This window comes from Cephus cinctus, unplaced genomic scaffold (assembly GCF_000341935.2).
Source record: "Cephus cinctus unplaced genomic scaffold, Ccin1 Ccin1_scaffold0129, whole genome shotgun sequence".
In the NCBI taxonomy this organism is placed as follows: domain Eukaryota; kingdom Metazoa; phylum Arthropoda; class Insecta; order Hymenoptera; family Cephidae; genus Cephus; species Cephus cinctus.
In genome coordinates, this window is record NW_014332862.1 from 874,835 (window position 1) to 883,476 (window position 8,642).

Genomic DNA, 8,642 nt, shown 5'->3' on the forward strand with positions numbered 1-8,642 from the left:
AAAAAAAAAAAAAAAAAAAAAAAAAAAAAAAAAAAAAAAAAAAAAGAAAAGAAAAGAAAAGAAAAACTTAATGCAATTCAGATTTACATAATTTATTGTACATTATTTATTAAATACTGCACCCATCGTGAAATGTGCGATCATGCTCCAACGCACACTAACAGTACAACTATTTCTCACGAAGAAACAAATCATGAACTTCAATAAAATATACTCAAGTGTATAAAGATTTCTAAACATAGCGTACCAGTTGCAATTATTAACGCAATATGTTCACCGCAGAAACCTCAGATTTATTGAATACTCAGTGCGATCAGAATTATAAAAAAGTTTTTGGTCTCTTTTACTTGACAATTGTATTGGACAGTTTACACTAAATGTTCCTTCTCAGAAATTGAACTTGATCTTTTGAGATTAATAGTAACAAGGGGATAAGACAGGTGATATAAAAGCAATAATAAGCAGGGTAATGTAATGGCGATAGTGAAACGACTAATAGCACTGCCAATATCGAGCCAACTACCCTGAGAAGTAACGCCATACATTAATGGCAGTGCTAAACAATCTCCTAATAAAAGTACAGCTAAGAAAATCGAGTATGATACCAAAGTGCGGCTTACGCAACCGACGAGTAAGAGGGGTATGCTCAATTTTAGTAAAATCAAAGCAGCCATGGTGAACGGTGAAAAAAGTGTAACAAAGTGACGAGTCCATGAAGGATCGAATGAACTTATGCTGGCCATGTTGCCTGTTCCGAAGAAACAAAGTAAAGTGTATAACATCTGTTGAATGCGTTAAGGATTTGTTTATGGATTAAATATCACTAAATTAATATTCATAAATTGATTGTATTAAAAGGATACGAGAAATCCTGCTCTGGACAGATCTTGTATGTTGAGACGAACCTCTCCAGTCATCCTATGTGAAAGTGTCGAATGCAGTGGCCAGCACAGTAAATGTGCTGTCAGTCCAAGGAAGAAAATTGGCTCGTAGGAAGCTGATAAAAGTGCCAGCGGGCACAGAAGACCATGAGCTACACCTACTATTCTCTCTTTTGGATTGTCAGAATGTACCCAAATGCTAAATGGTGTTAGAAGTAGGATTATCCATGATAACCATCCACGGCCATCAACATAATTGGCACATATTGACATGGTAGTCACTAAACGTAAAGCTTCCATGAGTTTCAAGGACTTGCTCATTGATCTGTTAAACAGCAATGTTGTTGCTGCAGCTACCAGGCTTGCCAGACTGGGGATCAATATTTCAAATATATTGTCAGTTAGTAAGCACATAAAATCGATAAGATTTCATCATCAACCAGAAACTCACACTATGTATATACGTGGTTGTGGCTCAACGACAGGCAGCAATGGAAACACAGCAAGACTTATGGCTGTCCAAGGGAGCATTGGATGACTGTCCTTCAATAAAATTCTTTGCATAGCTGCTGCAAAGAGCATTCCAATACCAAAAATCCAACGGTATATTAAACCAGTTGACATTGTTACTATTAGGAAAATGATTACGAGAATTCCAACCCACGGATATTTTTCATTGCGTAGGTCCAATTTTGGCACTAATTTCATACCAGTCCGTACTGCTAGCCACGAAGAAACCAACGCTGTTATCCCATAACAGGGTAATCTCCAATCCGAAGATCCTGAAACTGTAAAAAATTGTTAAATATTTATAAATAATATTTACTCAAATACTCGTTAATTTCCACAAACCTTTGTGCTCAATAAGTAACAAAACAACACCACAGGCGAATCCAATATTAGCTAATAATAATTGACTTGGTTTCTCCTCGTGATAAGATACTCCAGTTACTTTCAAAAAGAGCATCGCTATCCAGCCCACCCAAATTATAGTCAAATATAGCATCAGACGATTTCTTTGGTATTGACGGAAGTACAGTAATGATGTCTTCGCTAGTTCTATAGTCTTCTCCCCTTGTTTCAAAGCACTTATAAATTTCTTTTCAGCAAGAAGTTGTTCTATGTTCACTATATTCTTTTCTAATTCTTGTTCCTTCTTGTGCTTCTGTGTACTAATACCTTCATTCTGAATACGATTAGCTGTTACTTGCACAACAAGTTGTTTTATGTTGTTCAGTAATGCACGTGCACCGTATGCCTTTTGTCCAAGTTTTAAAAATTGTTTTGGTAAGACACCCTGAAATCCAATTAATTAAAATAATCAGACTTACTGGAATTGGTATAGCTCATCGATTAAATTGTGACATTACTTCGTTATTTACGGGAATGGGTATCCCCAGGAGTGATGAAATTAGTGGAGTTATGTCAGCTTGCTCAATATTTTGACGAGACTTCAAATTTTTGATCCCTGCACCCCAGACAACCAGAGGAGTTTCAGTCTCATCTTTGGAGCCACTTCCATGAGAACCCCAGTCAGTCATCCCATGGTCAGCAGTAAAGAGATATGCAGTGTGGTTGTCTCCAAAGAAAGCTTCTGTTTTGCTTACAACTTCCTTTATCTGCTGGTCCACGTATTTCATATTATCCAGGTACTCACTGTATCCAAATTGAATTGAGAGGTAGAGGAATGATGTCTGCGATAAAGAAACTACTATGTATGCTTCCATATGTGACAGCGCTGGGCATGTCATTCACAGAATACATTAGTTTACCTGGATTGTGGTTTGCTGGCATGTCCTGCTGTATCACATCCCAACAAGTGGAAGAACAATATGATTTGAGTTTTATTTTTTACAGTTGCTGCATCAGTCTCAAGCCAATTTGAAAATCGCTCAAAGACCCAGGAATCTAATCGGATTGTTGAACCATCAAAATCCTCCCACTCTGCAGGATAACTCTCACCATGTACCTTGGTCTCTGAACCCTTTGCGAACATAGGAACAATATCCGGACTACCCCACGCCCACGTTTTATAACTTTGATTAAAGACTGAATCAAAGTCCACTGGGTTCTCTTTCCATCCTGTAAAAATAGCACTGGGGTCTTCATAGACACCTGCAGCTATGGCTACATTTCCAGGTCTCGATTCTGTAGGTACTCTGGTGTGGGAAACACCCCAAGCTCCATGTTCATCCATCACATTTCTGTTAAAAAGAACGTGTTAATTTAAAAAAGATTACAGGAACTTTTTTTTAATAGATCAGTAGTATAGTTACTTGAGATATGGCGGTGGGTTCTCTATAAATGTTCGAAAGCGCAAACCATCTGCTACAAAAAGCAAAAGCCTTTTTGCTGGAGCGCCGACAGGTGGTTTTATTATTGGTAAATCTTTAATTATCGGAGAATGAAAATTTGCATCTAAGACACCCCACAGGATCACCAAGTGCATCATTAGACCCCATATTCCAAATAGATAACCACTAGCAAAGTTGCTATACTTGTTATTTCCCATAATGTTGATGAAGCACCTATCCACAATAGAATAACCGATTGATAGATTAGCTGTCTGAAAATTGTACTCCTAGTTTTAATCTTATCATAATTTAAATACATATGTCAATTAAATATGAATGTGTCAATATTGATACTGTAATTGACGCAATACAACGTAATATCACAACCGTACAGATGAGGCGTCCTTTATACATCTGTTCTAATTATACACAATGTTATAATATTAATCCTCACTTATGTTTTTCTTAAACTTGAGCGTATAATACAGGAAAATATACAATTTTTCAGAATCGAAAATAAGGCATCACACTGCTAAGCACGCAACATGGTTATGAGTAGGGTACTCATCTCTGGTTATACATTCGGCATGATTTGGCCAGAGAACATTCTGATTCGGCACATCAGCTGTTGACAGGAAGCAAGAATCTTTTATATTTGAAAGAAATAAGGAGACAATTCAAATTTGATAAGATGTTACATGAAATTCTGTTGTCGTTATCAGGCTGGTCAACCGGTATCTTACAGTTTGCAGAATCAGATGTAAGAATAGTTACTGATATTGGTATAAAATAATGTAACGAAATTTAACCTTACAATGGAAGAAGCATACGTACTGCATTAATGTGTCTACATTTCATTTTATCATGGAATTTAAGCCTAATTGCATGTTATATTGTTAATACTTTTGTTCATTTTGTCATATGACTTGAACAATAATTTTCTTAATAAAAATCTTTGTTATTTTAAGAATCCAGAATTGGAGAAGGTTCTCCATCCAGGAGAAAGATTATTGATAAAAGAGATTTCAGCTATAGCTGATGAATTAAATGTAATAAGAAAATTTGTAAAACAGCACAAATTAATTCACAATAAAGCAGGCAATGCAAATGGTATGTACGTAGAAATGCTCGAGCATAATATTGGTGTCCTTTCATGATGTTTGTTTAGAGAGTACATTTTTATGATAATGCTTTAAATTTATTAGATGCCGAATATCTAAGACCAGGGCTATATCTTCGTGCATTATGCAATGGTATGGATCAGGCACTGGAGCCATTTAATCAAAATATTGTAGATCTGGAACAGATTATTTTAAATGATGCACATACACCACTATCGTTAATTCTTTGTCATGTACAAAAGTATATCCCTTTAATCTCTGTCCTTAATTCCATAATACGTGAGGTATGAAAACTTTAGTATCTAAGTACTTTATATAATTTAAACAAAATAAATCCACTTACCATATTTATATGTTCTTCAGATTATTACGCAAAAGACACACGGATGTAAATTACTACAATGTCTACATCGTTACATGCACACTGGTGTCCTCGATGTCAAAGTGGCTCTTGAAAAGTAAGAATCGATTAGCATATAAACATTTAAAATTCGTATGAGTACATTTTGTTTTCATGCTATAAACAATATCTTTAGAATGGTACACTGCTGTCATATAATATTTTATAAGCAACTTACAAGTTGGCTCTTGTATGGACACTTGGAGGATAGTTACAAAGAATTTTTCATTCAGAAAATACCAGATGTCAAAAATAATTTAGCACTTGTCAACGACAAGGATAGTTCTGGCATTACTGAAGAGCAAAACTCTGGGAAATCCCTTACAGACATGTGGGATTACGACATACAAGTCGATATGTTACCTTCTTACATCAGACCATCCCTAGCAGGGAAAGTTCTCACTATTGGTCAAACTATTATTATGTTTGGCAATGATCCTCGACAAAAAAAAGGCAAATTTCAATACTTGACTATTTACTGACATATGTAATTAGTATTAGGCTACAGATTATTATATATATTTTGACTAGATTTTAATGTCTTCACAAAGGCTGAAAATTCAATATGGGGCGAAAAGGAATATGAATACTTCCACAAACTTCAGAATCTTCAAACGAGACCGACTTTCAGTATAATTGAATTTGAGCGAACTGTCGATGAATTGAAGCGATGCGTCACTGAACATCTTTGGCGGGTCGCAGTTGAGGAGGCTCAACTTATGCAACAACTGAAATTGATAAAAGATTTCTACCTCTTTGGACGCGGCGATTTGTTTTTGGAATTTATTGGTCTTACTGCTGATATACTTAAGAAGATACCCACGAGCCATACGTCGCGAGATGTAAATCTAGCATTTCAGATGACTTTAAGGAAAATGCATCTTAACGATGAAAGCGCTGTGGAAAGTTTCAGCTTTCTTGTTCCAGTTCCTGAAACAGAAACTGAAAAAAATGATGATGAGATAAAAGATAGCGCTGGGATTTCTGAAAAGGAACGACAAGATCCCATTGGTATGTATTATATAAATTATATAGTACTATATTTGAATAGCTTGAATTAATTCACATTAAAAACTATTTCAGAAAAGCGAGGCTGGGGCTTGATTATTCTTCAATATAAAGTTGTGTGGCCATTACATTTATTGTTCAGCCCAACAGCTTTAAAGGATTATAACACTGTATTCCGATTTCTCTTACGAGTTAAAAAGACTCAAATTAATTTGAGAAATCTTTGGAGCGAACATATGAGAGCAAAAAATGTGTAAGTTATGAGGCCACCTATAAAATAATTTTAACATAAGAAAAATCAAGTGGTATATTATTTTATAGTGAGATCGGTGTTACTCAATTGAGAAATAATTTGATCTTTGCTGTTGACAATTTGCAATATTATTTGCAAGTGGATGTTCTGGAGAGTCAGTATACAATAATGGAAAACAGTATGAAGAATACAAGAAATTTTGAAGACGTACAGAGTGCACATTCAATCTTTTTGGCTAATATAATGTCTCAGACATTTTTATCAGGATCCACTACGGGAAGAGGAAATCCAGTAAGCTGGTTATGAATTATTATAATTCTTTATTCGGTTCCTAATCATAAAAAGATTTTAGAGTTTGAAACATACGTTAGAAGAACTGTGTCTTATTTTGCAGGTAAATAAATTAATACGTCTTCTCTTGCGACTCTGTGATGATTTCATTTTACAAACTTCTATGTGGGAAGTCGATAATTTACTTCCAACTGAAAAAGAAGAACTGAAAAATCTTTCTGAGGCTTTAGACGGTCTCATGGATTGGTTAACCAAAACCTTAAACAAGGTTCGTGCACAACCCTGTGGAGAGCATCTAGCACAATTACTTTTGCGATTAGATTTTAACAGATGGTTTAGTAGGAAAGTTTAGCTTATTCTAATTAGTGCCAACGAATTAATACAGAAGAAGAAGAAAAGTTTAGACTGTTGCGGAATCTCTGAAATACTATGACTAAATATTCATGACTATTAGTGATCTTCAAGGCCTGTCCCTTATTCGTCCTTAATATATTAGCAATTATGTGTTCATGTCATCCTACGAAGAAGTATTTAATATATAATCAAATATTTTTCTCTATGTGATGAATATAGGTACTGCCAGTCGAATTACAATTTATTTTAGAGTTGCCATAATAGTATTTATTTAACACATTCTAATTATAAAACACCTTGGAGAATACTGTATCGATGAAAATTAAATGTATAAAATTTCTTAGATTACACTACATATATGCACTGATTTTTCGTATTAAAATATAGGTAATACTTAAAACCGTGCTACATCGATCCTTTATCATAATACCCTGATTCTTCGTACTTATGAGATCTTTATTAAAAGAAGACATCGTTTAATATATTTTAATTGAGTCTGCATGAAGCAATATATAATTCTGAGATCTCTATACTTTCAGATATATACAACTGTAGGAAATTGAACATGTCTCTCTGGAATAATATCTCAATATCTCAACATCTCTATTAAAACAATATATTCAATCACTTTCATCCTCATAATCCTCATCTCTATATCCGTAAGTCATGGCCTGTTCTCTTTGACTCATTTGTATAGCATTCTTAATCGAAGTATCAGAGGCTAGATCTTCTGGTAGTAATCCGTCATTGTTCCTAAGAGTCACATCAGTTCCAGCCTCCAATAATAAGCTGGTCACTTCAAAGTGTCCATGATTAGCAGCAGCATGCAGCGGTGTATCACCCATTCTGTTCTATATTCAACACAAGATTTCAGTTTGGATAAACTCTTTTGTAATGATTCATACCTGATTATTTACCTGTGCATTGATTGCTGGATTTGACACCTGTAAGAGTTCTTTTACACAGTCAACGTGACCAGCACGTGCAGCCCAATACAATGGTGTATTTCCAGCTGAATCTAATCCTGTTCCTGAAACACCTCCATTCAGACATTCCTTCAAAAAGGATAAGTTTCCACGTCTTGCAGCTTCGTGTAACGGTAATTCCACTTCTTGCATCTGTTCTTCAACTAAATATTAACAAAGAATTATAAATTTAATTGTATTAGAATATTTATTGATTATTCATAAAGCACTAACCAAAATTGGCAGGTATGAGTCCTTGTCTATTACCACAACGAGCCTTCCACCAGTTAGGGTCCTGATCTTGGTCATATACATAAAGAAGTTCACCTTCTTCGAAGGACAGCTCATCTGCCTGTCATAAGGAGACAAAAGTATTTATATTTCTATCATATTTTTACTACACTCGAACAATTGTTTAATCTAACAGTGCAGCAATTATTAAGTTACTTACATGCTGGGCTGTGTACTTGTACAGGGCTCTCACTACTTTCACCCTGCCTTAAAATCAAAAGAAATCTTAAAAGGCAATTACTGTTTTTTCAAAACTGTGTAGTGTGAAAAAAAAATAAATTGAAGATGCAACATCATGTAAAGGGAAAGCATTTAAATTCTCATACATGCAATGCACAATTCTGAATGACGTTATAGTAAAAAGCCAAAGTTGATTATTAAATTAAAGATATAACAGCAGCTTGTACAATAACAATCGTAAAATCCTAATTTATTTCATTTTTATATTCAACACAAATTTTAGGGACCTGTGGAAATAGTCCACAGATAAAGTATATTATTAGTAATCTTAGTGCAGAAGACTTGAGGTGGATTGAAAACACATAGGACCACTTTCCCGTTTGGGGAAATATATTGTTATGCACTACAAAAACATTGACGCAAATGATATAAATACACAATACCGCAATGCATAATAATTACCAGGTTTTGGAGTGGGTTTAGGTGGTATAGACGGTTTGACAGATGCGTCCACTGTGGCAGCCATTCTTATCATAATAATAATAAACGCACACATTCATAAACGATAAAGCATATTTGTAGCCAGGTCACAGTGGTATGCGCA

The 8,642-nt window shown here is 34.8% G+C and overlaps 3 protein-coding genes across 8 annotated transcripts; 1 reads left to right on the top strand and 2 right to left on the bottom strand.

Moving 5' to 3' along the window:
* Nucleotides 1-76: 76 nt before the first annotated feature.
* LOC107262831 (GPI ethanolamine phosphate transferase 1) lies at nucleotides 77-4,730 on the bottom strand. 5 transcript variants are annotated; one of them, XM_025080192.1, is made up of 8 exons: nucleotides 4,010-4,029; nucleotides 3,158-3,409; nucleotides 2,654-3,085; nucleotides 2,252-2,537; nucleotides 1,734-2,178; nucleotides 1,333-1,669; nucleotides 864-1,251; nucleotides 77-782 (listed from the first exon to the last, which is right to left on the bottom strand). In XM_025080192.1, the coding sequence occupies exons 1-8, from the start codon at nucleotides 4,012-4,014 to the stop codon at nucleotides 369-371; spliced, it is 2,559 nt and encodes an 852-aa protein (XP_024935960.1). In that variant the 5' UTR covers nucleotides 4,015-4,029; the 3' UTR covers nucleotides 77-368. The 5 variants fall into 5 exon arrangements, with proteins under 5 accessions (XP_024935960.1, XP_024935961.1, XP_015584905.1 ...); XM_025080193.1 differs by lacking the exon at nucleotides 4,010-4,029 and adding an exon at nucleotides 4,640-4,730 and having other exon boundaries at nucleotides 369-782; XM_015729419.2 differs by lacking the exon at nucleotides 4,010-4,029 and adding an exon at nucleotides 3,630-3,762 and having other exon boundaries at nucleotides 369-782.
* LOC107262833 (gamma-tubulin complex component 4) lies at nucleotides 2,897-6,969 on the top strand. Of its 2 annotated transcripts, none has more exons than XM_025080199.1 (10): nucleotides 2,897-3,031; nucleotides 3,684-3,935; nucleotides 4,144-4,285; nucleotides 4,381-4,580; nucleotides 4,660-4,754; nucleotides 4,833-5,149; nucleotides 5,228-5,707; nucleotides 5,780-5,957; nucleotides 6,026-6,248; nucleotides 6,352-6,969. In XM_025080199.1, the coding sequence occupies exons 2-10, from the start codon at nucleotides 3,867-3,869 to the stop codon at nucleotides 6,598-6,600; spliced, it is 1,953 nt and encodes a 650-aa protein (XP_024935967.1). In that variant the 5' UTR covers nucleotides 2,897-3,031; nucleotides 3,684-3,866; the 3' UTR covers nucleotides 6,601-6,969. The 2 variants fall into 2 exon arrangements, with proteins under 2 accessions (XP_024935967.1, XP_015584908.1); XM_015729422.2 differs by lacking the exon at nucleotides 2,897-3,031 and adding an exon at nucleotides 3,154-3,263.
* On the bottom strand, nucleotides 6,860-8,635 carry LOC107262841 (osteoclast-stimulating factor 1). The gene is made up of 5 exons (XM_015729442.2): nucleotides 8,501-8,635; nucleotides 8,019-8,065; nucleotides 7,802-7,919; nucleotides 7,520-7,731; nucleotides 6,860-7,453 (listed from the first exon to the last, which is right to left on the bottom strand). The coding sequence occupies exons 1-5, from the start codon at nucleotides 8,592-8,594 to the stop codon at nucleotides 7,223-7,225; spliced, it is 702 nt and encodes a 233-aa protein (XP_015584928.1). The 5' UTR covers nucleotides 8,595-8,635; the 3' UTR covers nucleotides 6,860-7,222.
* Between the last annotated feature and the right edge of the window lie 7 nt (nucleotides 8,636-8,642).

What these genes read in the sequence shown, in the direction of transcription:
- LOC107262841 (XM_015729442.2), bottom strand. Translation starts at nt 8,594, where the DNA reads ATGTGTGCGTTTATTATTATTATGATAAGAATGGCTGCCACAGTGGAC. An exon ending in ACTCATACCTGCCAATTTTG is followed by an intron (nt 7,732 to 7,801) that starts GTTAGTGCTTTA and finishes GTTAATATTTAG; the next exon opens with TTGAAGAACAGATGCAAGAA. An exon ending in ATCCAGCAATCAATGCACAG is followed by an intron (nt 7,454 to 7,519) that starts GTAAATAATCAG and finishes TGTTGAATATAG; the next exon opens with AACAGAATGGGTGATACACC.
- LOC107262833 (XM_025080199.1), top strand. Translation starts at nt 3,867, where the DNA reads ATGTTACATGAAATTCTGTTGTCGTTATCAGGCTGGTCAACCGGTATC. An exon ending in TGATCCTCGACAAAAAAAAG is followed by an intron (nt 5,150 to 5,227) that starts GCAAATTTCAAT and finishes TATTTTGACTAG; the next exon opens with ATTTTAATGTCTTCACAAAG. An exon ending in CTACGGGAAGAGGAAATCCA is followed by an intron (nt 6,249 to 6,351) that starts GTAAGCTGGTTA and finishes CTTATTTTGCAG; the next exon opens with GTAAATAAATTAATACGTCT.
- LOC107262831 (XM_025080192.1), bottom strand. An exon ending in CCATTCCCGTAAATAACGAA is followed by an intron (nt 2,179 to 2,251) that starts GTAATGTCACAA and finishes ATTGGATTTCAG; the next exon opens with GGTGTCTTACCAAAACAATT. An exon ending in GTTACTTATTGAGCACAAAG is followed by an intron (nt 1,670 to 1,733) that starts GTTTGTGGAAAT and finishes AATTTTTTACAG; the next exon opens with TTTCAGGATCTTCGGATTGG.